This window comes from Ambystoma mexicanum, chromosome 5q, assembly GCF_040938575.1.
Source record: "Ambystoma mexicanum isolate Mex_15411 chromosome 5q, UKY_AmexF1_1, whole genome shotgun sequence".
NCBI lineage: Eukaryota > Metazoa > Chordata > Amphibia > Caudata > Ambystomatidae > Ambystoma > Ambystoma mexicanum.
Window position 1 is genome coordinate 1,392,195,437 of NC_090933.1, and position 24,849 is coordinate 1,392,220,285.

Here is a 24,849-nt window from a genome sequence, read left to right on the forward strand (position 1 = left end):
TGTGTGTAGGGATGATACTTGCATCGGAATAACTCTGCTTACTATCCACATTGCGTTGTCCTGTGAGTTGTGCTAATACCAGCATTACAGCCAAGAGAAATAAGCATCATCCATGTTCACTCACTAAAAAAAGGAAAACATGCCTAACAAGAAACAATTTAACATATAGGAGCATAATCACCCTGATTCAACCCTCAAAGCTCCACTGATATTTTTTTGAATTGGTGACCAGCAGAGCAGTGTCACAGGAAGTAACTCTAATATTAATAATGGCCGATCTCAAGAGAAATGTTTAGTAAGCATAAAGTATCCTATTGGCAAAGCTAGTTACCTTTTTACTCCCTGAAAAATCATTTGACTCCAAGTACAGAGCAAAATCCGATTAGAGCCCTGCTTGTAACCCTGACATAGGAAGTGAAACGACAAGGCAGGTAATAAGGTCCACAGTTTTGCTCACCCTTCCGCACCACAGCCTAGAAAAAATTAAACAAGAGCCTTACTAAGGTTTATTATGGAGCTCTATTGAAAAAAATCACATATATATGCCTTAAATTACTAGCATCAATTATCAGAAATACAAGAGATTGAGTGCCTTCTTCTGTAACCAGGGATCCCTCTTCTGTAATTCTTTCAGTTAAATAAGATGCTAGAGATAATACACACAGAGCACATGGAAATATTCAAACACCCTCAACAGCTGAGCATAGAAAGAAAATGAAGGTGCTGTTGTCTAGAATGTTGCTAGATAGTCTACCCTTTAGCAAACATGCAACACATTTCCTTCACTGTACAGCTGAAACGCTTGATTTGGTTTTTGAAATGTGCTGCTTTGCTCATCACCCGCAGGGAGGGTTGACCTGTGCCCTTCTGCCCATACCTTTCCCTGACCCCTCTGCTAGCCTCTAATATTAGTTGATTGAGCACTGTAAAAAGTGAGGGATTGTAGCAGTAAACACTCACTGGGATATTTGCAGACACACAATGCTTTGCAAGCAAGGCGTATTAATGTCTCACCATGATATTATGTGCATTTTAAGAATGCCATGACTCTGCATGTATGCAATTATTTTGCTCTGCATACAAGATTGTTTGCAACATATTCCACTCTTATATCATTGTATAGGATTACACAGGTGCTCAGTGAAACTGTTTTTGTTTGGAAGCAAGTTATAATAAAATGTCTGAAGGTCTGTGCCCAATGGAACTCTATAACCCTGGAAAGGATGCAGATTGTGTGAAAAGCATTCTACTGACTGAATATCCAGTGCTTCTTTGATTACTACTGAGGTGTTCAGCCTTAGGGTTTTTTAGTGCTTGGAGTTCATCAGTTGTGAGATTGCCTTTTCTTCTGTTAGGTTTTAATATCATACTGTCCTCAAGTTTGTGTAGATCTCAGGTGACAGCCAGGTGGAAAGAGTCTATTGCGTTATCCCTTGTATGTTTGGGGTGAATTTAGATATCCTCTTCAATTCAGGTATATTGAGGTTGTGCTCTTCAATTGCAAGGTCTTTAATAATGTCTTGCTTGGAGTAGGTGAGGCCATCGTCTTCCTTCTCCATATTGATGAAGAGGTGTGTAAATTCCAGGTTTTCCAGGTTGATGTCACTAATCAATCGATGTGTCTTTCTTATCGGATTCCAATTAACCCTGCACAGCCTCCTGACCTACTGCACACCTAGGGGCAGTAACTGTAACCCCTACAGCCCCTCGGCCCCCTTGCACTTACCCAGAGCCACGCTGCCTGATCACACTTCCCCTGCACTTCCCTCTCTCACTTTCCCCTTGCCCTCCTCATTCTCAAACTTGCACGATCAGAATGTCACAAGACCTAGTAGGATCATTTGTCTTGTCTTCCCTCTGTCTCCTCTCCCTTGTTTTGTGGTGCCTTGAAACGCTTGTGTACAGAGGTGTTATAAATACCACATCATATCATACACCTGGATATACAGAGCGCCCTCTATAGATTACATCTTTTGCCACGTGATATTTGGTCTTGTCCAACATATGCTGCCACCCAACAGATGTCCACCCAATCCCCTGGCCCTACCACATCTTCTAACACTTAAACCTAGCCCATAAAGCCTGCTTCACTAAAGATTAAATTAGGGTCATCCAAGTGCTTTGGACTACTACGCCCATGATCCCGCATGATTGACAACGTTGGCTAGGGATGCTGGGGCTTGTAGTGAAAAAGATTAGGAGAGAGAAAGGCTCAGACTCCTGGGTTATCGGAGAGTGATCCCATCACAGTACCGACTTCCATCTACAGATTTACTGCCTTTTTAAGACAGTATTTCAGCATACATGGGAAGATACTGATGTGATGATAGGTTCATCCGCAGTAGATGGAAAATAGACTGGGAATGGCCCCTCAGTAAGGGCAGCCACTGGCCTGTGTGGATACAGTGCATCCATAGGATGTGGGTGGTTAGAAGCCTTATAATTGATGATGTGGGCCCCTGTGACACTAACATCCTCCTGTAGGGCACTTGCATATTGAAGGTCCTTTGGGGTCTGTGGATACATACATCTAGGATGGGTTCCTGCCTGTGGAGAGATATTGAGGAACACGGGTGTGATGGCACATGGGCTATGCGGTTCAGTAGCGAGCCATATTAAGTTCCCTTATATCACTGGGACTGTGCTTGTTATCCCTGAATCATGGTGTGGCCTTCTAAACCCCACTCAGCATTTCTATGCCAAGGTCAGTGCCATAAAGAGGCAGTACCTTCAGAAAGATCCCATTTATTAGGTCGTCCCTTTTTTTGTGAAGTAGGAATTTATTAATGCTATTCAATACAAGAGAGAGAGCGATAGAGATAGGTAGATGTGAGGGTTGCATGTGTTGGAATTTATCCTGCATAGCAGTGCGTGTGTGTGTGTGTGTGTGTGTGTGTGTGTGTGTGTGTATGTCTGTGTGCATACACACAGCAACTTAACTGCCAAATAGCACTCTCCTAATGAGCTTCCACCACATATTCCTAGCTGCCTCATGATATTTGGCTAGGAGCCCCCCTGCAATTCCCCCAAGGCACGCTCCGACTACTGCACCCACCCACATCGCCACATATCCTCTTGCAATCCCAAACAATGCTCCAATAGCCAGTCCCACAACAGACCCAAAGGCAATCCCTTCTTGGCTTGTGCCTCCTTTTGATTCCTCATAGCGCACTATTATTTCTTTGCATTTGGCCCGGTATTTCTCAGTGCACCTGTGCTTTTCAGCTTCCTTGTGTTTTGAACTGCTTTGTTGTATTCTTTTGATGTCTTGTTCATAGGTTTGGTGCAATGCAGTTAATTCTTTGTCCCTCTGCTCCTCCAATCGTGTACTACGTTCATACTCTTTCTGAAGTATCTCCACTGCAGGTGCATTACTACAGCAGGTGCCCCCATTCCCCTGCACCATCCGGTCTATGACCCCCAGGAGCTCTGAGACCTGCCGCTCCTGCTCTGCTCCTGTCGCCATGTTATTGAAGGCGCAGAAGCGACCCCCAAAGGCCTTAATCAGATGCTTCAGGCTTTCCTCTGCTTCCTCAATAAACTCCTGGATTGTCTGATCTCCCAAGTCCTCCTTCCTTGTAAACAAGACCACTGTGTACTTTGCTGCTTCTTCTCCGAATACACCTTGAATCCGTTTCACAGCCTGGGCCTCTTCTGGGGTGAAGCGTCCAGTCTGCAGCACCAGAAGGATGGCATTCAGGCCCCCAGCAGACATGTCTGCAAAGGTGCTCATTTCATAGAATTTCTCATCAGCAGAGACTCTTCTGGGAAATAAACCTGGGGTATCAATAACTGTAACCCCATTAGCACTCTCTTTCTCACACTGTGTAGTCACAGATTTCACACTGGCTTTAGATAAGAATCGCTTCCTGCCAAGGATAGTGTTTCCAGTTGCACTTTTCCCAACTCCACTCATTCCAACCAGGACAATCGTCAGCTCGTTTCTTCCCTCCATAAGATCTGTAAAGACACAATGAATACATGAGTAAACAGGCACACATCAGCGAGCCTCCATTGCATTCTACTGCAGGCCGCCCTACTATGCACTACTGCATAATGCACGCCCCCATGAATGCACTAACAGTTGTCTTGATTTCTCTAGCCTACCCTAGGGCATAGAGGGCATAGCAGACAGCAACGCTAGGAGACAAGGCAGAGGACCAGGATAGTGACTGGTGACCCTACTTGCTACATCTGCCTTCCTGGCCCCACTCCTGCTTGCATCCTGGCACTGACCGAGATAGTCTCTCTTCCATTTTATTTATTTGTTTATTTATATTGCGCCGACTGCCCACTGGCATCAGGGCGCATACATGGAGACAATGACAGACTGATAGTAGTACAGTGTGAACAGGACAAATATGAAAACAAGCTGCGCTTAGACATTTTCAAGGCCAGGGATCTTACAATGTGGTTTACTTGAAAAGCACAGTTTTAAGCTTTTTACGAAAGGAGGAGTGATTAGTTTCCAACCTAAGACAAGTTGGCAGTTTGTTCCATTTAACTGCTGCTCAGTTGCGGAAAGCTCTACCCATACCGAGTCCTTTTTTATGTTTCAGGGCTGTTATAAGACCCTTGGCTTCTGATCTTAGTGCCCTGGACGGGTTGTGGAAAGTGAATTTAGAATTCAGATAGGCTGGTGCTTTGCCATAAAGACACTTGTGTGTTAGGCATAAGGACTTAAATTGTACGCGGTCCTCCATTTTCAGCCAGTGGAGGTTCCGTCTGGCTTCACTGATGTGTTAATTTCTTGCTTTTTGTTCAATCATTCTGATCGCATTATTTTGGACCAGTTGAAATGTGTGCATGCTTTGCTTACTTGCACCTGCGAGGAGTGCGTTTCCATAGTCTAGAAGTGATAAGATGGTAGCTCTGGCTATTGTAGCACAATTGTTTTCACTAAGTAGGGATCTGATTGTTGTCCATCCACTCTTCAATATTCTTATAAAGTGTGTTTAGTATCGTACTGTCCTTCGCCTAGTCCCGACTCAGTTCCAGGACCAGCTGAGTGTCGTCAGCATAGTTGGTAAACAACACCTGGAGATGTTCTAGTAGCTCGCACAAGAAAGACCTGTGAAGATATGAAGATATGAAGATAGGCCCGTCCCGCAACCTTATGACCCTGATCCAAGCCTCTTTGGGGAAGTCAAGGCGAGAGGCGTGATGAAGTGTGTGACCTGGACTCAAGGAGTTTCCATTGGGATTTCAGCCATAACCCTGCCTCTCTTTCTTGTCCCGTGCATCATACCCTAACATGTGCACTGAAGGTGTGTGCGATAGGTGCATGTACTAACAGTGTGCTGAGCATTGCCACACAGTGCAACGTGGCTGCAGCTGAGACCAGCGACCACTGAGATTACTACGAGCATATGAAATTCTGTCAGGTGATCTTTGGGAGATGATTAGGATATGACTGATATTTTATTAATATCACACTCGTACACAAGTGTTTCAGAGCGTGACAAGGCAAGGGAGGTGAACAGGGGAGAACAAAACAACGATCTTACTAGGCCCAGTGACATTGAGAACGCGCAAGTGCATGGGATGGGGAAGGGGGAAAAGTGTATCGAAGAGGGAGAGTGGAAAGTGCGGCGCAGAGGAGAACAGATAAATAATAATGCATACAAAATAAATAGATATCGGCAATAAATAGTTGTAGTGCAGCCAGAAAGTGGCAAGTGCTATGTTTAAGGCAGCAGACAGGGTATGTTTGATAGTGTGGGGGACTGTATGGGTATAGATACAGATGTTCCAACATGGCACCTATTTATCGCTCTGAGAGAAGGCATATTTAATGCACAGCCTCTTATATAAGCACTTCTGTTAGGTACCTTCTACTAATGTAATGCAAGTCTTCTTTTACAGCACCTGTGGGCTACTATTGGTGGCCTCCCTGGGATAAGGCCCCAGTTACCAGCGGCAAAGGTCAGGATGCATTGATTTGTTGGTTTTTTTATTATTTATTTATTGATGCTTAGTTTGGCCTCAGCTGCTTTCAGGGATATCCAGGAAAAAGCTAAGGGTACAGGCACTTGTGCATTCAGAGGCCATGCACGCATTCAGATCATGGGTGCACGGAGGTGCCAGATCATACATAGCACGAGCATTGGTGGATGGCACCTTTAGAGGGGTTAATGGGTGGCAACAGTAAATCCTACCTAGAGTATGTGTGGAGAAAGAGTCTTGTGATAGGCCGCTATAGAGGCGGTCTCGCGAGACTCGTGAGCACATGCTCGCAGCAACACAAGCGCGGCAAAAAGGACTGCGGACAGTCGGAGCTGGAGTCAGAGCGGCTTTCCTGCGCTCCTCCGGCATAAGGGGCATATAGACACTGAAGGCCACTTAAGACTATCAGCTATATTATTAATATGAACATTATGAGCAGGAAGCAACTGCTGCTTGTAGATAGTTTCAAGTGTTATCAGTAAACCTGTTGCAGCAGCCACAGTGTACACGTCTCCGTATGCAAGGGTATGCGAAGAGGGCAAGTAGGAATGTGGAGGCTGTGCTACAAAGATGGGGTGCAGACAGAAAATGAGATGGATGCATATCAGACATCAGAGTAACAATAGGTGTTCCCCCAGACCTCTGCCTTCTGAAAGTTGCAGGCTTGATGTATTGCGACGAGTGACAGCTGATTAACCTAACTGAATAATGAACAGGGCAACTCATCTATAATGGGCTAGGGGATGGCAACCCACCAGAACTCTTGCCCATTATGAAGGAGCTGTGCCAGCCCAAGAGTGCCCTTTTTGCCTGCTTGTTTCACTCCTGGGCTAGCTTGAACTGATAAAGGGAAGTGCGTTTTCCCTTTGAGAGTTCAATTCCCCCTGCTGCGCATGCTCAATGCGCCATGCAAAGCGGGTGGTTTTGATTCCACAACCTTAATTATTAAGAAAGGATGACATGCTATTACTTGGCTAGATTGATATGATATATAATAATTTATTTATATTGCGCTCGTACACAAGTGTTTCAAACCACAACAAGGCAAGGGAGGGGAAGAGGGGAGAACAAAAACAACTATCTTACTAGGACCAGTGACATTGAGAATGCGCAAGTGCATTGAAGAAGGGGAGGGGAAAAGTGCATTGAAGGGGGGAGCAGTGGAAAGTGTGGAGCAAAGGAGAAACAGATAAATAATAAATGAATAATAAAGGCAACAAACAGTGGTAATGCAGCTGGCAAGTGCTGAGTTTAAGGCAACAGACAGTGTAGGTCTGTTAAGTGCAGGTAGACAAAGCGGGGAACTGTATGGGTAAAGCCAGGAGGCAGTGCAGGAGGGTGGCAGGAGGAGCAGGTACCTGGGCCCGGAGGACAGAGGGTGGCCATGTGCACGGTGCCATGAGAGAACAGATTAGCTGGGGGAAGGGGGGAGCGAAGGCAGAAGCAAAGAGGAAGGTCTTGAACAGCCTGAATATACTGTAGGGGGTCTTCGTCTTCACCCATTTTGCATGTCTTCATTGCTCTGATATCTGGGTACTGCACCCTTAGAGTGCACCACACAGCAAATAGATAGTTGTTTAACCGTTAACCACTGTGCACCCTATTCTGTGCAGTTACTCCTGGGTAGCTAGCCCTCTTCAATACATCGGCCACATCCTCACATAGAATGGCCGAAAGTAGGATTTTCATGTCACCATCCACTAAGGTTGTCCCTGCTGTCAATCTCTATATCTCATATATCCATTTCTCAGCTCCCAAGGTCAACAAAGGTAATTTGCACCTTAAGTTATCCTTATCAATATGTTGCATGGTATGTATTGAGGTCGCCCCCTGCCATTCTCTACTAGTGGACATTGTTCCAGTCCTGTCTTTCCACCTTATCTCCCTGTATCTTTCGTGGTCTTCAATGCCCTCGCCATTTCTCCCCCTCATTCATGCTGGGAGATCTGAGATTGTGCCTGTATGGGGCAACGCTGTCTGTGCTGCGCAATATATCCCTGGGATGCTGTGATCTTCCGCCCCTGTCCTCCCTTAATCCACCTGTTCCTCTATCATCTCCCCACAATGTGTCTCTGTTAGGCAGAATTATATGCAGTACCCTTTGGGAACACCACACACAATTAAGACCGATATGATATGATATGGCATTTGTAACGCGCCTATACAAAAGTGTTTCAAGACTACAAGTGACAGTACAAATTCACCTTTGGTACAAGCCTGTACTACACAGTAAAGTGGTAGCGATGGCTGAGCAGCCAGACTTATCTCAAGAGTAAAGTGAGCAGTATCAATAGTTACAGAATGGACAGCAATTTACTATGGTTCAAGCAAACACTGACTCAAAGTTTCTGGGTAAAAGAATATACATTTATTTACACATCAGTTATTAAACATTTCACTATTATTAAGCAGTTGAAAACAATCACACTCCTAATACACCACAACAGTCCCAATAGATTCTGGACAAGTTGAACTCAAAATGAAGTGTGAGCAAAATGTCACCCCAGCAATTTAAAAAGGGATGGAAAAATAAATGTATACTAAATTTGAGCAGCACTAACAGATAAGTAAGCAGGGCAATCTAGAAAGAGGAACTACAGTGATGGAATCAAATCAAAAAGTCTTAGGGCCAAAGTCAATAGGACAAAAGTCTTTTGCTCAAGATCACTCAGTTCAGGGTAGTTCGCGGTTGCACAGTACCTTTAAAATGGAGAAGAAGCTGTTGCTGAGGCAGACGTTCCTAGCAGATCCTGCAGGCTCACGGTTCCAGAAGCGACTGTTGGACTGACATGAAGTAGGAAGACTGGAGGGTCCTGCACTGCCCAGGGAAGAAACCAGCAGCAGAGCAAAGCAACAAATAAAAGGTGTGCTCCTTAAAACCCAAGCAGGGTCAGACCTTCCTAGCTATCCAGTCTACTGTAGCTCTGTACAGCAAATTCGACCAGAGGAGGGATCCTGGCTTGCAGTTTTGGGTGAACTGGTTGGTCCCACCAGCTCAGGGGAAGAAGATTCCTGGTAGATCTCCTCTGTCGTTGGAGTCTGAAGATTCAGACCTGCAGCAGGGCTTCACCCCGCGGTTAAGTCGTGGTAGGGGTCCTCTTCTGTCAGCACCTCATCGGTTCTTTCGTTCCAATGGCGACTCTGCCTTTCCAATCCCAGAGACCGGCTTTTTATGCAGTTTTCCATCATTTACACAGCCTGGCTGTCAATCACACAGCAGGTGTCCCAATAGGACTTGCACGTGTGCTGTAGGGGCGTATCCCCGCATATTTTTCCCAGAATACATTACTTTGATACTTACTTGACCCCCAAGTCGGGTTTTGGACACTTCTCAAACTCACTTTATTTTAACACCAAATGTTCAAATAGCTCTTTGAGCCACAAAAATCGCCACCCTCTCTGGCTTTACACCAATGCCCTGGAAGTGCTCCATGCACCGCCCTTCTACAATTCTCTGCCTCCAAAGAAACACCCACCACCTCAAAACACAACAGACTGATCATCTGGTGCACATGCTGAGGGCTCAGTCCAACTCTCAACTTAACCCGGCTTCTCAGAATTCTCCAACAGACAGGTCCGATGCCCCAGGGGGGAAATTATTGAAGGAAACCTCTAAAAAACTGCAAGTTCCTGATGAAGGGGCCCAGGTCAAGGGGAGAAGCCAAGTCCTAGAGGAAGCTTCCTTTCTCACCCAAACAGAACCCCTAAAAACCTCTCAGCCTGAAAGAGTCTCTTCTACCCCCAACATGTTAAAACCCAAAGAGCAAAGAGTAAGTAGGTGAGGCCAAAGAAGAACCCATTTTGTGGAGGGACTCCGGATTATCCCCTTAGAAAGAGAAGAGTCCCATGAGGATTCATGTAAGCAGACCTTCTCTTTCAAAAATGAGGGGACCCTTCCAAAGATAAATGGGCCTTGAAAGACCCTTCGTGGGACAGGGTAAGTATGGAGACCAACTCAGAACCATAAATTATTCAACCCTAAACATGTGAGCCAGACAGAAGTGAAATTGAGGGGGTGTCCTTTCTCCAAACAGGGTCCGAGAACGGTTGGCAGGTAACGGGGGACAGCCAAGGAGCCGGGGAAAAGGAGGATTCCCCAATAACTCCCATTGCGAGTTGCAAATATTTTTTTTTACAGATTCCCAAACTCCGATACAGAAAACTGCCCAAGATCAAACAGTGTTGGAGTTCAATATTAAGAAAAAGAAAACCAGGCTGTCAAATAAGTCAAACTGTTTTTGCACCTTGGAGGAGAAAGAAGTAAGACTTTATGCACCGGTCAAGATGCAGGGTTGGTGTGCTCTGGTGGATACTGGATCCCAAACCATACTCCTGTCAAAAAGTACCTTAGACCAACTAAACCAGGACGGGGGAGGGCCACCAAATTCCAATCACACCACTTCTCGAATAACGACAGGATTTCTAATGGTATGATATTTCCATCGAGGGGACAGTGGAACCGGACATAAAAATTGGACGCCACCGGCTGAAACATCCAGTGATATTGTGACTCCAAAGGGCGCACCTTGTTTACTGGGGAACGATCTTCTGAGGAGGTTATCACCTGATCAAGTAAACAAGGTCCTCTGGGCTCAGACTAACTGCCCCATTAAATCAAAAATGAGTACCAATTATATACGCCTGAAAGGTCCCGTCACATAATTGATCAACGCTCTGAGAATGTAGAGTTGCATTTCAAGAATAACCAAGGCCCAGACATCACTAGGTGATAGGAACTCTTGCCATTCTTGAAAATCAACCTTCCTTCCAGTTTTAAGTGGCTATCCACACAGGAAGGGAACACGCTAAAATGTTACACCAGTCCAAAATCAGAAGAAACCTTGAGTCCTGTGAAACCAGACAAGGAAGAGCCCACATACAATTTACACATATAGGAAAATGCAAGCAGTTGTTTTTCCCCCATTAAGTTATATGAGGGGGAGGAGTCGATGCTCACCAGAGTGTGCCTGAATAATGGAAGGAGCTTAATCAGCAAAGAATTATTCAGGAAACTCCCGAAAGACCAGACCATTCCCACATTTAAATTGATTGACAAATGGGAAGTAGGTCTGGACACCCCAAATTGAAAACATCTCCTCCCTAACAGTTGTATGCTAAAAATGTCCCTTGGCAACAAAAGAATAGACCATAATTGTCGTGGGAGATGTCCCTTCCACTTTTTATCTGGGAAGTGACATTCTCAACCGATTCGCAATCAATTTGGATCTAATTAAATCGTAAAGCCTGGTCCGGACTGGGTAGTAACCCCATTGGCTTTGACAACATTGAAAAAGCATTCCTGTCAGCCAAATTGCTGCCATATGCGGTTGAAGTTCAAGTGCAAGAAGAGGTTACCATCCCAAGACAGGTGCAACAATTGACTCTTTCCCTCAAAATTAAGGAAAGACAGAAACTAAAACATCAGGACAGATATTTAAATCTAAATTCCTATCTCCAAAAACAAGGTTTGTATTTAAATCTGACACCTCTAGTAGACCTACAACACGACACAATTTGAATATTTGAAAATTGATGGATAACAGCGACCCTTGAAGTATCATTTTGCACGCAGACACCTTTATTGGAATGGCAGTAGATGCCCAACATTATTCTATTGATTTAGGTAATGAAATGATGGGACCAATCTCAAAAGACTGTTTCGACATAAGCAACGATATTACTCTAGAAAATATTTTTACAAGGCGTGGGGGGGGGGAATTTCCTGGTGTACTCTTCCTGCCCCTACGGTATGGAAGAGGTGACCCGTGACAATAGGAGGGAGGAGGTAGTATTCAGAATCAAGGACCACTACCTCAAATCCCCTGTACAGGTCAACACCATCAAAAGAGATCGCTCCACCCAGCTGGAGGATACTGCTGAAATTGCCACGCCCAAGGTTTTACCAGGTTTCAAGCAGATGGTTGAGAAAAGGATCAAACTTGCTGATGCCTGTGAGACCCGAGGAGCAAAGACAAAAGCTAATACAGGTCTTCCTGTAATTGCAAGATGTCTTTTCAGTGGACTCATACGATTGTGGATGCACATCCAACCACCATTCCCACAGACCCTGAGATGGCTCCAGATTTGCAAAACAATTCTGCATACCTCTCATGTCCATGAAATCACTCACATAGATTATTAAGAATTTAGAATCCAGTGGGATAATTAGTCTGATCCACAGTACCTCCAACAATCCGGTACTGGGGATACTCAAACCAAAGGGCAAATGGAGACTATGTGCAGATCCGAGGGAGTTGACCAAAAGGGTACATATGTCAAGATGGCCCCTTCCTTACATCGATCAAGGACTAGCCCAGATCCAAGGGTCAAAGTTGTACACCACCATTGACCTGACCAACGGTTACTGGACAGTACCTGTGAGTAGAGAAGACCAGTAAAAGCTTGACTTTACCTTTGGGGGGCAGCAGTAAACGTAGACCCAAACCCCCTTTGGATACATAAACTCTAGCAAGGAGTTCAACATCTTCCTACATAGGGCCATGCCTGATTTGGGTGAAAGGGGAAACCTGGCCTATGTTGATGATGTTTGATCAAGAGCTCAACTGTAGAGGAACATACGGTTTATAGTCATAAAGTTGAATTAAATAATGTTGAAAGTCATAAAGTTGAAAAAATAATTTTGAAAAAAAAATGTGAATGTCTTTTATTCGAAATGGGGGGTTCCCCTCAACCCCCCTTTTTGAAAGTTTTTTTTTACATGCAGAACCCAAAATGAACATACAAAATAAAAAAAGAAAGCATTTGAAAAAAAAAAATTCAACATTAAGTTTACCACTTTTTTGTAATTTGACATTTTTTCGACTATATGACTGCCCACCGGAAAATACAGCATAAATCCAACATGTTCCAACCCAGTTGCAGAAAGCCAGAGCAAAACTATCCTTTCAGAAGGCACAGTGGTGTAAGACCCGAGTGAACTTGGGCACAAGATCACCCCTGAGGGTCTTAATCCCCAGGTGAGGAAGGTGGAAGCCTTACTGAAATTAAAATACCCTATCACTCTGCAAGAATTAAGAAGCCTTCTTGGACTTACTAATTATAGTTGAAAGTTCATTGAAGACTACACAGAGGTCACTCGTCCCGTAGTACATTTATTAAAGGCCAGAGTCAAGTGGGAGTAGGGTCAAGATCAATCTGAGGCAGTTAACAACTGAAAAGAAGCCTTTCCCAGGCTCCTTGCTTGGCTTACCCCATAAAGAATAAGGAGTTATTCTTGGAGACAGGGTTCTCAGATACTTGCCTAACAGCGGTATTGTACCAAAAGCATGACAAGGTCAACAAAGTCATCTCATATGCAAGCAAGACTTTGTCCTCTGTGGAGGAAAAATACAAGGACTGTGAAAAGGCATTCCTGGCAATGGTATAGGTGCTGAAAAATTATCGCCCATTCATACAGGGGGAGCACATCCTTTTTGAGACTCCTCACCAACTCTTGCAATATCTGTTAAGTGACAGAATCCGGGCAGGTACCATTAGTAATTCCAGAATTACTTGCTGGATTCTGCCCATACAAGGATTTCTGGTGGAGGTCAGATATGGCCAAAACAAGAAGAGTCCTCTAAAGCAAGGATTGGCTGACTTGCTTGACTGTGCTCAAGAAAACTGTCTCAAGGATTAAAGTCTAATGACCAAAAACAACATGGAGGCGTACTTAACATCCCTACACAAGGTCTATGAAGAAGACAAATGTCAGGGGACACCCATGTTGATAGCAACAGGGAAAATAACTGCCAGCTGGCATTGGAAATGCCTGCGTGAATGATATGCCAGAACCCTCTGCTGGTTATAAAATATGACCCATATCATAACTTGCTGATGATTTTTATTGAGAATGTTTTCCCTGAACCAGCTTGACCACTCACGTATAGCAGTATAGGTTTGTAGTCTTGACAGGTAAAATGTTTAGTAACATGCTGCATACCATGTTCAATTTGTTTTGTTATTTCTAGGAAAACGCTATGCTGCTCATACTGACACATGGTCTTTCCAACTTCAGTCATGGCTAATTCTGCCTCGTTTGCTATGAGTGGCTGTCCAAGTGGTTCTTGGCTTCCTGTTAGAGAAGGGTGACTGCTGTCAGGAGTGTCGACATTTAGTTGTGCCTGTAGTTGTGCCTGGAGTAGAAGTTCTTGTTCATTGTGCAACATTGTTTTGTACGCCGTTTCCTGACCGCAACCTAGAATCAGGCAACCTCCCTTAGTGTTAGTAAATCCCGCCATTGCCCGCTACATGGGAGCACCTCTTGTAAAATGGCCGCCATGCCCGACACAGCCTCCCCCACCATCCGCTCCTAACCAGCTGACTGCGACTACGACGCGATTCGATTGTATGACCTGCTCCATTCTAAACCAATCATCACTCGCCGGCAGGCGAGCGCCGGCCCGTACGAAGGCACGGACAAAGGCACAGCTGACTGTGCTGACCCTGCGAAACCGGAGAAAGGCGAGAATATACAGCCCGCCGCATACCCGCTTGTCTACGATGCATGTCCTGCATATAGTTTGCACCGCATGGATATCTACAGCCACATAACGCATCCCCAAAACACAGTGAGTTCAAATGGCCTAATATAATCGCTCAGCTGTGCATGTTTCTATGATTCAAGGTACACCGTACACCAACCCAACTTACAGCCAGAAGACTAATCGTTCCAACTGTACCCGCCCACGGCCAAATGACCAATTGTCTGCAATACCTAGCAACGGCCATAAACCTGATGTTTATTATGCACAGTACCTGAACTACGATTAACTGTTCTTAACTCCTGCCCTTGATGATTAACCATTGTATTACCATTGCACTACCGACCTACTGTTACTAGCCTATTATTTACTTGTACACAGTCTCTGAAGTAGCATGCTGCTCAACTATGCACAGTACCTGATCTAGCCTAAGAATTAACTGTTGTATAACCGGCCTACTTCTACTAGCCTGAACCAGTTTGATTACTGATAAGTGAACCTGCCTATTGCGTGACTCTCTATTAATTGCATTCATGTTTAGCATGCCCTTGGATAGAAAGTGATCTAGCCTACTTGTATTCTGCATTAGTGACCAGGGTAGACCTGTATCCCCCATAACTGTATTCAGCTTCTCCTTCCTGTGACCCTAGCACACCCTCCTTCAACAACCTATAAGCCTAGTCTACTTGTATTATCTGCCATTACTCAGAAGGTGCATCCAACGTATACAAGCTACATCCTAAGCAGTATCACATCATGAGCATCATAACCTGCAGCATCTGGACCCTTATATATCTATTGCTCACCACCTACCAAACTTTAGACATTAGCCTCTCCACAACCAACAAGAGAGCTATACACAATTTAACCATCATACCTATAGTTACCTCCAGCACTATGGATCATTCGGACCCTAACCCATCAAGTGAGTTTCAAAGCAACCCATGCAGCCTTCCCCCAGAAATTCTAGACACCGAGCGAGACTCCCGAGACTCCACGAGCCTCTGAAGAGATCATTACCTTCCATTAATAAAAGAACCAATAGCCAGAAAGTGAACATCACCTGCCTTAGCATCCAGAGACCTCAAACTACTCCCACCAACATTAAACCAACCCAACCCACTGTAGTGGCCCACCCTCTTAAAGGTGGATTAATAAACGCCAGACCCATGACTGTGCATGCCACGGACATCTGCGATCTGATATCGGCTGATAACTTGGACCCCTACTGTCACTAGCAATCCCGTTACACCACCCTGAGACAAGATAGAAGTAACATGTGAGGTGGCGGCATTGCCATCATCGTCAAAACTAGCCTAGGTATGAGAACTACACCCACCTTAGTCTCCGACTCTTGTGAAATGCTCTCATTCAAACTCCCACTACTCAATTCCCAGACATTGACAATCTACATCATCTACAGACTACCTGGCCCTATTGGAACCTTCGAGGAAGATACCAATAGACTACTTTCCAATAATCTTAAAACATCTATGCAACTACTGGTCCTAGGGGAATTTAATCTGGGATACAATGACCCACTAGATAAATACACCATCACCATTGCCAATACCCTCACTGAATTGGGTATAAGTCAAAACATTTTAGAACCTACCCACATCAAAGGGAGAACTCGTTATTGGCTTGCAGATTACAACTGCACCGCCAACCTCACATCCATCTCCCCATAACCATGGACTGACCACTTCCTTGTGTCCTTCAAACTCTCCACCTCGGGACCACACCCTCCAGTCTCTATCCTGGCCCCACCATGTCCAACCAGGAATAAAAAGAGTACCTCTAAGGACAAAGTGATTCCCGCTATCATACCCACTCATCAACTAGCAGAACACCTAGACCCAGAAACGCTTGTTGAATAGGAGAACAAAATCATGTTAACTACACTTGACAACATTGCCCCTCTAAAACTTAGACCGAGTAAACCCAAATCCCATCTCAATAAATGGTTCCCTCCCGAACTAAAGGATTTAAGACAACTTAAGAGGAGTTGTGAATCCCCAAGGTCATAAAAATAAACTAATGGAAATCTCCTCCCAGTACAAAAAGGAAGTCCACCTGGCTAAGCGAAACTCATAATTAGCGCATATCTAATGCTAACTCGAGCATGAGGGAACTTTTCCATCCTTAAGGAATTAGAGTCACCCATTACCATTCCAGATATATGTTCTAAAGATAAAACATGGTGCACAGATATACAACAAACAATATCAAACAAAGTAGCCTTGCTCCAAAAGTAAATAGTCAAAAAGAAATCCTCACTTAATCAACTATCCCAGGCCAATACCAACCCCCATCCAAAGAAACACGACTCAGCTGTTCGATTCAGTTTTTCGCCAAGACCTCCACCCTAGAGGTAGAGAAAGTCATCCTCTCCCTCAAGCCATCCAATTGCCAAGACGCTACCAGAGAGCTCTCCCCATTTGTATCCAAACTCATTAATGCTTCATTCACATTGGGTACTGTGACGACCAACTTGAAACAATCCTGGGTATTGCCCCTGCTTAAAAAACAAACCCTAGACCCACTCATCCCTACTAATTACTGCCCCATCATGACAGTCCCATTCTTGCTAAAACTCTTAGACAAGATTGCCTACAACCAAATTCAAAAATTCTTGGAACATCATAAGCTCTTAGGAGAACACCAATCAGGTTTCCGACCCCAACATGGCACCGAAACTTCCCTCATCGATTTGAAGGCACAAATAGATGAGCTACAAGATAAAGATAAAACAGCCCTTTTCCTACTGCTGTATCTTTCTGCAGCATTCGACCTTGTTGACCACAAGGTCCTTTGCAGCCACCTAGACTCGGCTGTGCACTTTTCCAAAGAACCTATAACCTGGATCGAGTCTTTCCTTAGTGATAGGACCATGAGGGTGTTCTCCCCAACAGCAGCAGCAGCAGCAGACCCGATCCCAAATTTAGATCCAATTATATCAATCTGCTGAAGTCTTCCTACAACTTGTTACTCACAAGCTTATACTAGATTTTCATACCACCTTGCTTGGAAATACTCCCCCTTGTACATACTCCCCGTCCCTATTTGTACATCTCCCCTTTTGTCTATCTGTGTAACTTCTACTGTCTGTATTATCTGTATCCATGTAACTTTAAGCCTTGTATATTCGTTATTGTTGCACCCGGTTACTTTTGGGTTTGGTGCACATTATAAGTGAATAAAACACACAAACAGTACTGTGTACATTTATGTCTGTTATAGTGCTTTCATTTGCTTTGAAATCATCTTCATAGGAGTCATGGGTATCTAATCTTCTTTTCTCCATGGTTTAAAATGTTGCAGTAGGGACATGTAATACAGTTCTTTAGGTTGAGGAGTTTTTGATGACAATTTCACATGATTAATTAAGCTTCGTTAAGTTTCACTAGGCTACCTTCACAATTTTCGACTCTATCTACCTTTCTTCTCATCTGGTTTAATATTTTTGTATGTGAAGTTTTGGGCTACGTGGTATAGACACATGGTTTCCAAAGCAGTACTCCTGTTTGGTTAGTTATCTGTCTAGTAAGTTGTTTTTTCAAAATGTCTTGGCTTTTGGGATCATGTTTGGCTATTGTAGCTATGTCTTCATATGATTTGAGAACTCTTTCTAGATTTAGCAGGACCAAGGCTTAGCCATACTATGTTTTCAGATTTTCCATACAGGCAGTACCGGTTAAATGGTCTGCGGTTTCCTAGCAGCCACATTCTCTATGAGAGAGCATTTTTATGCCTAAACTATACAATTTCTGTGCCAGTGTTTTGTCAGATGATATGTCATCCAGAGGTCTTTGAGCTCTGTTTTTTCTGCTTTGATTAAGTAGGCTGTTGTGGAAACTGGCCTAGGGAAACCAAAGCAGCATTTGGTGTAGTATTTTCCGTTGCTTTTATATTTGCGACGGCAATACTTCCCACACTTGTGTCTTTCAAATTGTAAAATTTGTGCATGAAGGTCACTATGTGTAATTTGTGAAGGGATTTCACAAGTGACATATTTCTAAATGAACTGCAAAACAGTGGCATCACTGTCCTGACCAAATTTAGGAGCATCTTTAATCCACAAAAGCATGTGGATGTGTGTTGACCCTCTGGCTTGGTATTCTTTTCTCCAAAAGAAGTGTTGCACTTCTCCGAGGGGAGGCACTGTTTTATTACAAATGAAGTGTAGCATAGCAATAAAGCGACAATGGAAATATCTTGATATATTTACAGGATCTAGAGAGAAGAGTTCACCTGATGTTTTTATATCTATATTTGTTTTGTTTTTGTTTGCTATGCGTAGGAAAACGTGCAAATCTTCCCATTCATATTCTGCACAACTTAATGTCACAAACCAAGTGGGTGGGCCAAGGATTCTCATCATACATCTGCTTGATGTTGTAACCAGTATTCTTTTGTACCACACAGGTTTGCTAAAAGATTTGTAATGCTTGACTGTAAAACTTGATCTTTTTCTTGCACTTTTTGTAGTAATTGTGTAGCGGACATATTTTGAAAAATGGTACCTGATCTCAATATGTGTGCAACTCCGTAGCATAGAGTTGCTAGTTCACTTCCAAAGACAAGGTGGAATATGTATTCCACGTTTTGCCTGAATCTGGGGTCTTCAGAATACATTCATAAAGAGCGGTATTCTGATGCTGTTATTTGTGTGGGTCTTTCATCATACCTTCCTCCTTTTCCAGTAGGAAAGAGTAGAGGAAAGGCTGTGCTTCTACACTTTTTTCCCATAGACTGATTGGAGATCCTTTGGCTTGCCGCATTTGGTAAGTTTCCTGTGCATCATCTATGGTGTCTTTAGAGTGCAATGGGTGAATTGTATAATGGTCTAAAATATTGGATTCTGTCGTAGGATCTAGAAGTTGAAATTGCCCAGTTCTTGAACTATTTTGGTGGTTTCCCTCAGGTTTCAATGTCTGTTTCTTTGTAGCATTCATTGTTGTCCTTTAGGTATTGGAGAGCTTCTCTAACTTTATGTAAGTCCACTAGTTGCTGCCAAATGTTAGTAAATGGTGTACTTATAAAAGATAATCAAAGATTGATCTATTAGCTGTTGCACTCCCAGAGTGTGTACATTTCGTTTGAGATCTAATGGCAAATAAACTACTTTGCCAAAAATGCCTTAATTCAGAGGGAGGTCGTTTTCCTGTTTTTGGTTAAAGGCGTATAATTGCTTAAAATGGGTGCACTGTTTGAATTATAATGCTTTCATGCAAGTTAAGTTCTTGCAGTGGTTCTGGTAGTGGGAATAATTCTAAGTTATTAGTGGTAGCACGTAAAGGTATTTTATTTTTTATTTGTATTTGTTTTTTGGCACAAAGCGCCTTTACAAATATTTCCAACAAACTGTCACATATCCAAATTTCTCTACAAAATATACATTCTATACAATCAGCTTCTTCACTTGTACAAATACATTTTCAACTTTAACACGAATAAAAGCATCTCGTAAAAGAAAAAAAACATCTGATCTTCAATTTTCATTAATTCTTCCTTTTAGAATATGAAGGTATTTGGTAGTTGTCAAGTTTTGTAGTGCAGTATCTGCAAAGTATTGAGGGGTTAGTAATTTTGTATTTGTTTTCTGCTATAAGATAGAGAGCTAATTGGAACCACTTGGAATCTTCATTGCATTCTATTTTGTACATTATCTCTACAGTTGTGCTATCTTTATAAAAGGTCCTGCGGCAACACACATATGGTTTAGTACTTCAGCAGATGTGCTTTTAAACTTTAGTATTTCTTTTTTGTATGTGTGCAGTAGAAGGTTGCCATCTGTAAAGTTGTTGCTGGTCTGTTCTAAAGATAATGAATTTTGTAAGTGGCTTTCACTTCCAAAATATCTTCTCTGGATGTGCTCTATTTCTTTGAGTAGTTCTTTGGCTGTACCATGTAGAAGAATTGTTTAAATTGGCCAGTGCTAAAGCAGGACTTTTGGGATAGTAGAGTTTATTAACAAGATTTTACAGTTTAATGGTGTGTTCCTATCATATTGATTTTGTGGAAGGTGCTTTTGCAAATAGGTCCATAAATAGGTCCATAAATGCAGGCTAATGAATGTAATTGTAGTCGTGTGTATTTTCTCACTGGACAGGAGTCCATAGTTTGAAATAGTTTTATTTTAAATTTGTCTGTGCCTTTCACATACTGATTGAGGAACTGGCATAAAGATGTGAAAGATGTTTGCTTATGTTACACATTGATGTGCACGGCCATTTGAAGACTGGTCATATTGATTCAGTGGCATGGAGAGTTGATACTGAGTTTGCTGGATATATTTGTGTGAGGAGCAGTTCTTGTTCCATGATGGTATTATTACCACAGATGTTTGCAAAGCTATCTTTGTTGATAGAAGTCTTTGTTGTAGTTTAGTAGTTAATTTTGTTAGTGGTTTCATTCCGTTTAAAACTAAAATAAATAATGTGGCAATAAGACCCAAGGCGGCGGCCCAATACCGCTTCAGGTAATGCCCCCAGGCCGTAGTTACAGACCCGAGCATAGCGAGGGCCTTAACGAAGCCCCGGCAGGGGACGAAGGCAGCCTCCAGCCATGGGGAGGCTCAGAGCGGGGATGGCCCTCATTGGCTAAGGGGCTGCCACGCCCCTCACCGGGAACAGAGTACCCAGCATGCACGGCGTACACTGGAATACCGTGTGGTATGGCTCAGAAAAGAGCCAATCCACACATTGTATTCCCGGTGCACAGCGCTTGCCGTGTACGAATTTCCTTTTGAGAAGGATTGCACTGTCTGAGAGCTTTCAGGATTAGTTTTCTGTGGTAGGTTTTAAGGGTTGAGCACGATTTATCTCTTGTTTGTAGAAGGTTCTGAAGGACTCTGTGGCGAAACATTTTTTGTAAAATAATGTTTTTGTATGTTTACTTGTGGCTAGATCAAGATTTATAGGTGCAGTGTTAGCACTATTTGTAGCTGCAGTCTTTAATAACTGTTTAGTTTTACATTTTGAAAAAGGAGTCAAGGTTTCTTTACTGCAAGCTGCTTTCGTTTCACTTAGTGACTGTATTAGCTGTTTTGTTTTAACTTTTTCGATGCATTCTGATAGGAGGTGGATGCTTATTTTGTACACTTGTTTTGATTTGCTCTATTTCTGCAATGCTTTCTACGGAGTTGCTTTTTGGTAGGCATTCTTTGGTGTCTGTTGGATAAATAAATAAAGTCTTGGGTTGGGATGTTGTGCTATGTATGTGTGCATTGTGCATGAGTGTCTGAGTATGATGGTAGGTATGTATGTAGAGGTGTGCGATTGTTGAATGGGCTGTTACGCCACGTTGGAAAGGCAATTCTCGTATTTGTGTGTTACTATACTGGTGTTTAGATAACAAAACAAAGTGTGCACCTGCTGAGGTGCAATCAGTAATACTGAATCTAATGCTGTAGGGTTAATACAATTGTTTCTTCTACAATACTAGAATACTACAGTGTTTGAGTAACAGGTAGAACATTATGGCAGTATTGCACTTACTTTGTTGGATGAAAGAGTAGGTTTCTTCTGGGTTCTCTCTTTTACTTCAGACGCTGCTGGTTTTCAGGAGGGTGGTCTTCACTGCAATTGTGAAAGAAGGAAGTTAGTACATATGTGTGTGTTAATGGCACTGTTCTCAATGTAGACATGTATTTGGTTGTTTTTGCAGTAATAGTGCATAGGACGTACATGCAGTTTCCTTTGTCTATATGGACTCTGGGCATTTTAAATAGAATCTGTCAGTTGAACTTGCCTCATAAATGATTACAATAGTAAGCACACAGAGCACATACAGCTTTCTAAGAAAGCGTCATTTGATGTTGGGAGAAATAACCATATTTTTTTTTTGCTGGTTATACAGGGTAAATGGCAGGAACTCTGGTCAAATGCATGCAATGTATATACTTGCAATGCAGGGTACCTGCTACCTACCTTGTATAACTAGCAAAAAAAAGCATCTTCTATGATCAAGTGTCACTTTCAAAAGTTGACTTTTTTCTAAGTTTTCATGTACCCATATCACAACACACAACAGGAAACCATACATTTCAGGCATTTGCATATGGTTCCTGCCATTTACAATCCTACTGTTATTTTTCCCATCTCCTAACATGAAATGACACTTTCTTAGAAAGCTGTGTGTTGTGTGTGCTTACTATTAATCATTCCTAAATCAAGTTCCAATGATTCATTTTTTGTAAAATGCCCAGAATGTACAAAAGCAAACTGCATGTACTTCTTATACACTATAATGCATGACATGCTATTATGCTTGAAATGTGGATAAATAGGGCACAGTGGTTATAAAAATGACAGAATGAATGAAGAGAATAGCAGTTTGCACATTACAATGAGTGATTTGGGTAAATGAGAACTTGGAAAGCACACAGCTTTGCAAGTGACACTTGGTCATAGCAGATGGGGGAAATGACAGTAAACCTTTTTGCAGGTTATTCAGGATAAGTGGTAGGTACCCTGTTACTAATCATTTATAAAAGAGTTGTAAATGTACTGTGCATAAAAATATTCAGACCTGTAGTTTGTGTTCACGCACGTGGATGTGGATGAATCTGCAAGCAGAAATCTTGGAGAGTTTTACAGTAGTTTTTGCTGTAGGTGCTTTGCAATCACAGGAGACTTGTACTCAGAGTGATGAACAGTACAACTAAAGTGCTGAACTTTCCTGACAGTGTACTCCAGAGACCCCTGGCCGGCCCATAGAGCCGAGGTTTTCTCCGAAGTACTTTAAGATGAGATAGCTGCACCCTGAGATGGATGGGGTGCAGATTTATTACTCCAACACCAATCAATAAGGACAACTCAATGGTTTGGCAAAGGCAGTCCATTTAAAGACAAGTCCAAAAAACGGGGAGTCATGGAAATCGGCAGTGATGCGATCATTCTTCTCGCTACAACGAACTTCATAAAAATCATAGCATGTATACTAAAAACTCGTCATAATTGACATGTAACAATCAAAAGTTAATGTGCAATTATATTGGTTAGGAAAAGGTAACTTTAATATAGGTACTATATCTCTATATGGTAACAGAGTGAGGAGGTTGGGTAAACACTATCAGGTGGGCATCTAAGCCCTTCCTTCAAAATGACTACTGTAGACGTCACTAAAAGTACGATGTCTCATTGGTTCTACTAACTATAGGCCCCTATATTATTTGGTCCATTTTTATTGGGTTGGCACCAACCCCATGCATACATTTCCACTTTGCTTAGCAGCACACAGAATGGTCAGCCAGGTGCAGGGTGTCTCTACTTACCCGGCCTTCCTCCAATTAAGGTTACAATCAATCATCGCTTCAGCAACTATGTGTCAATTATTTTACTGTGGTTGGCCTCGAAACTGCAACTTCTGTCTGGAAAAGTTCTGATATCTCTGCCTGGGTGGATGCCAAGCATTGGTGTGAACCCGTGCTTCTCCTCGCTCGGCTGGTCACGTGCTGCCCACACCGTGAATTTGTCTAGTTTCTCTCAATTTGTGTATTTGATTCTTATTCAGCTTGCCACCTGCCTATACCTCCTTATCTTGGCCGTTCATAGACAGGAGATTCTGTTCTTAAGTTTCAATTATGAGTAGCTACTGTTCATTCCTTTTATTGGTATGACCTTGGCGCCCCTGGCACGAGTTGCATCTGCAGAGTTTCGATTCAGCCATCTCTTCTCGTTTTGCTAGAATATGAATCTTGTCTTGTTTGGCCTCTTGTAACCTGGGTTGATTCTGCTTTTCGTGCAAAGTGGAATCGCACTTATAATACGGTGCTTCGTTTTGAGGTAGAATATGCATAATAGCGCTTGTCGCACTATTCTTCTACTTAGCATAGAAAGCCTCACTGTTTTCTTAGCTTTCTTGCGGTTCCAACATATTTACAGGTGTTAGCTGGTTGAATATCTTCATCCTGCTTACAGCTTAAGCTTCTTTGTATTTAAACATAGTTCTTCCTCTTTAGGTTCACAATATCCTTATTCATGGCGTTTCGTCTCTGTGTATCATTCTCGGGGTCATTATTTCTTCTATCTGTACGTCCGTCTGGGTCCCCGTGATGTCATCATTTGTCTTCCATCAAGACTTTTTTGGGACTGTACTTAGGCGATCTTCATTTCGTCTCATTTGCTGGTAGGGTTTTCTTAATGGATAACTTACTGTCCATGGTTTTCTGGGTATTGGTACTTCAATAGGTGTTGCTCTTCTGATGGGCACTGGGCAGAGCCCTACTGTGGCTCTCTGCTGGTTTATTTGCTCATCATACATCACATATCTCGGTGTGAACGTTCCTGGTACTTCAACATGAGTGACTGGAGAGCAGGCTTTATTTGGGACCGCCTCTACAACAGAGTTAGATGTAGAGTTCTTGGATGTGACTGGTGGATAGTTGTGTGGCTGCTTGAAAGTAGCCAATGAG

The 24,849-nt window shown here is 43.0% G+C and overlaps 1 protein-coding gene across 6 annotated transcripts in view; it reads right to left on the bottom strand.

Annotated features, from left to right (window-relative positions):
- Nucleotides 1-493: 493 nt before the first annotated feature.
- The window catches only part of LOC138498201 (GTPase IMAP family member 4-like), an 88,011-nt gene continuing 63,655 nt past the window's right edge, over nucleotides 494-24,849 (bottom strand). For 3 of the 6 annotated variants that reach the window (XM_069622084.1, XM_069622082.1, XM_069622083.1), the window contains 2 exons: nucleotides 21,932-22,012; nucleotides 494-3,960 (listed from right to left, as the gene is read on the bottom strand). In XM_069622084.1, coding sequence (XP_069478185.1) covers nucleotides 2,936-3,955 — 1,020 coding nt within the window. In that variant the 5' untranslated portion in view covers nucleotides 3,956-3,960; nucleotides 21,932-22,012 and the 3' untranslated portion in view covers nucleotides 494-2,935. The remainder of the gene's footprint in view (nucleotides 3,961-21,931; nucleotides 22,013-24,849) is intronic. The other 3 variants (XM_069622079.1, XM_069622085.1, XM_069622080.1) reach the window with 1 other exon arrangement.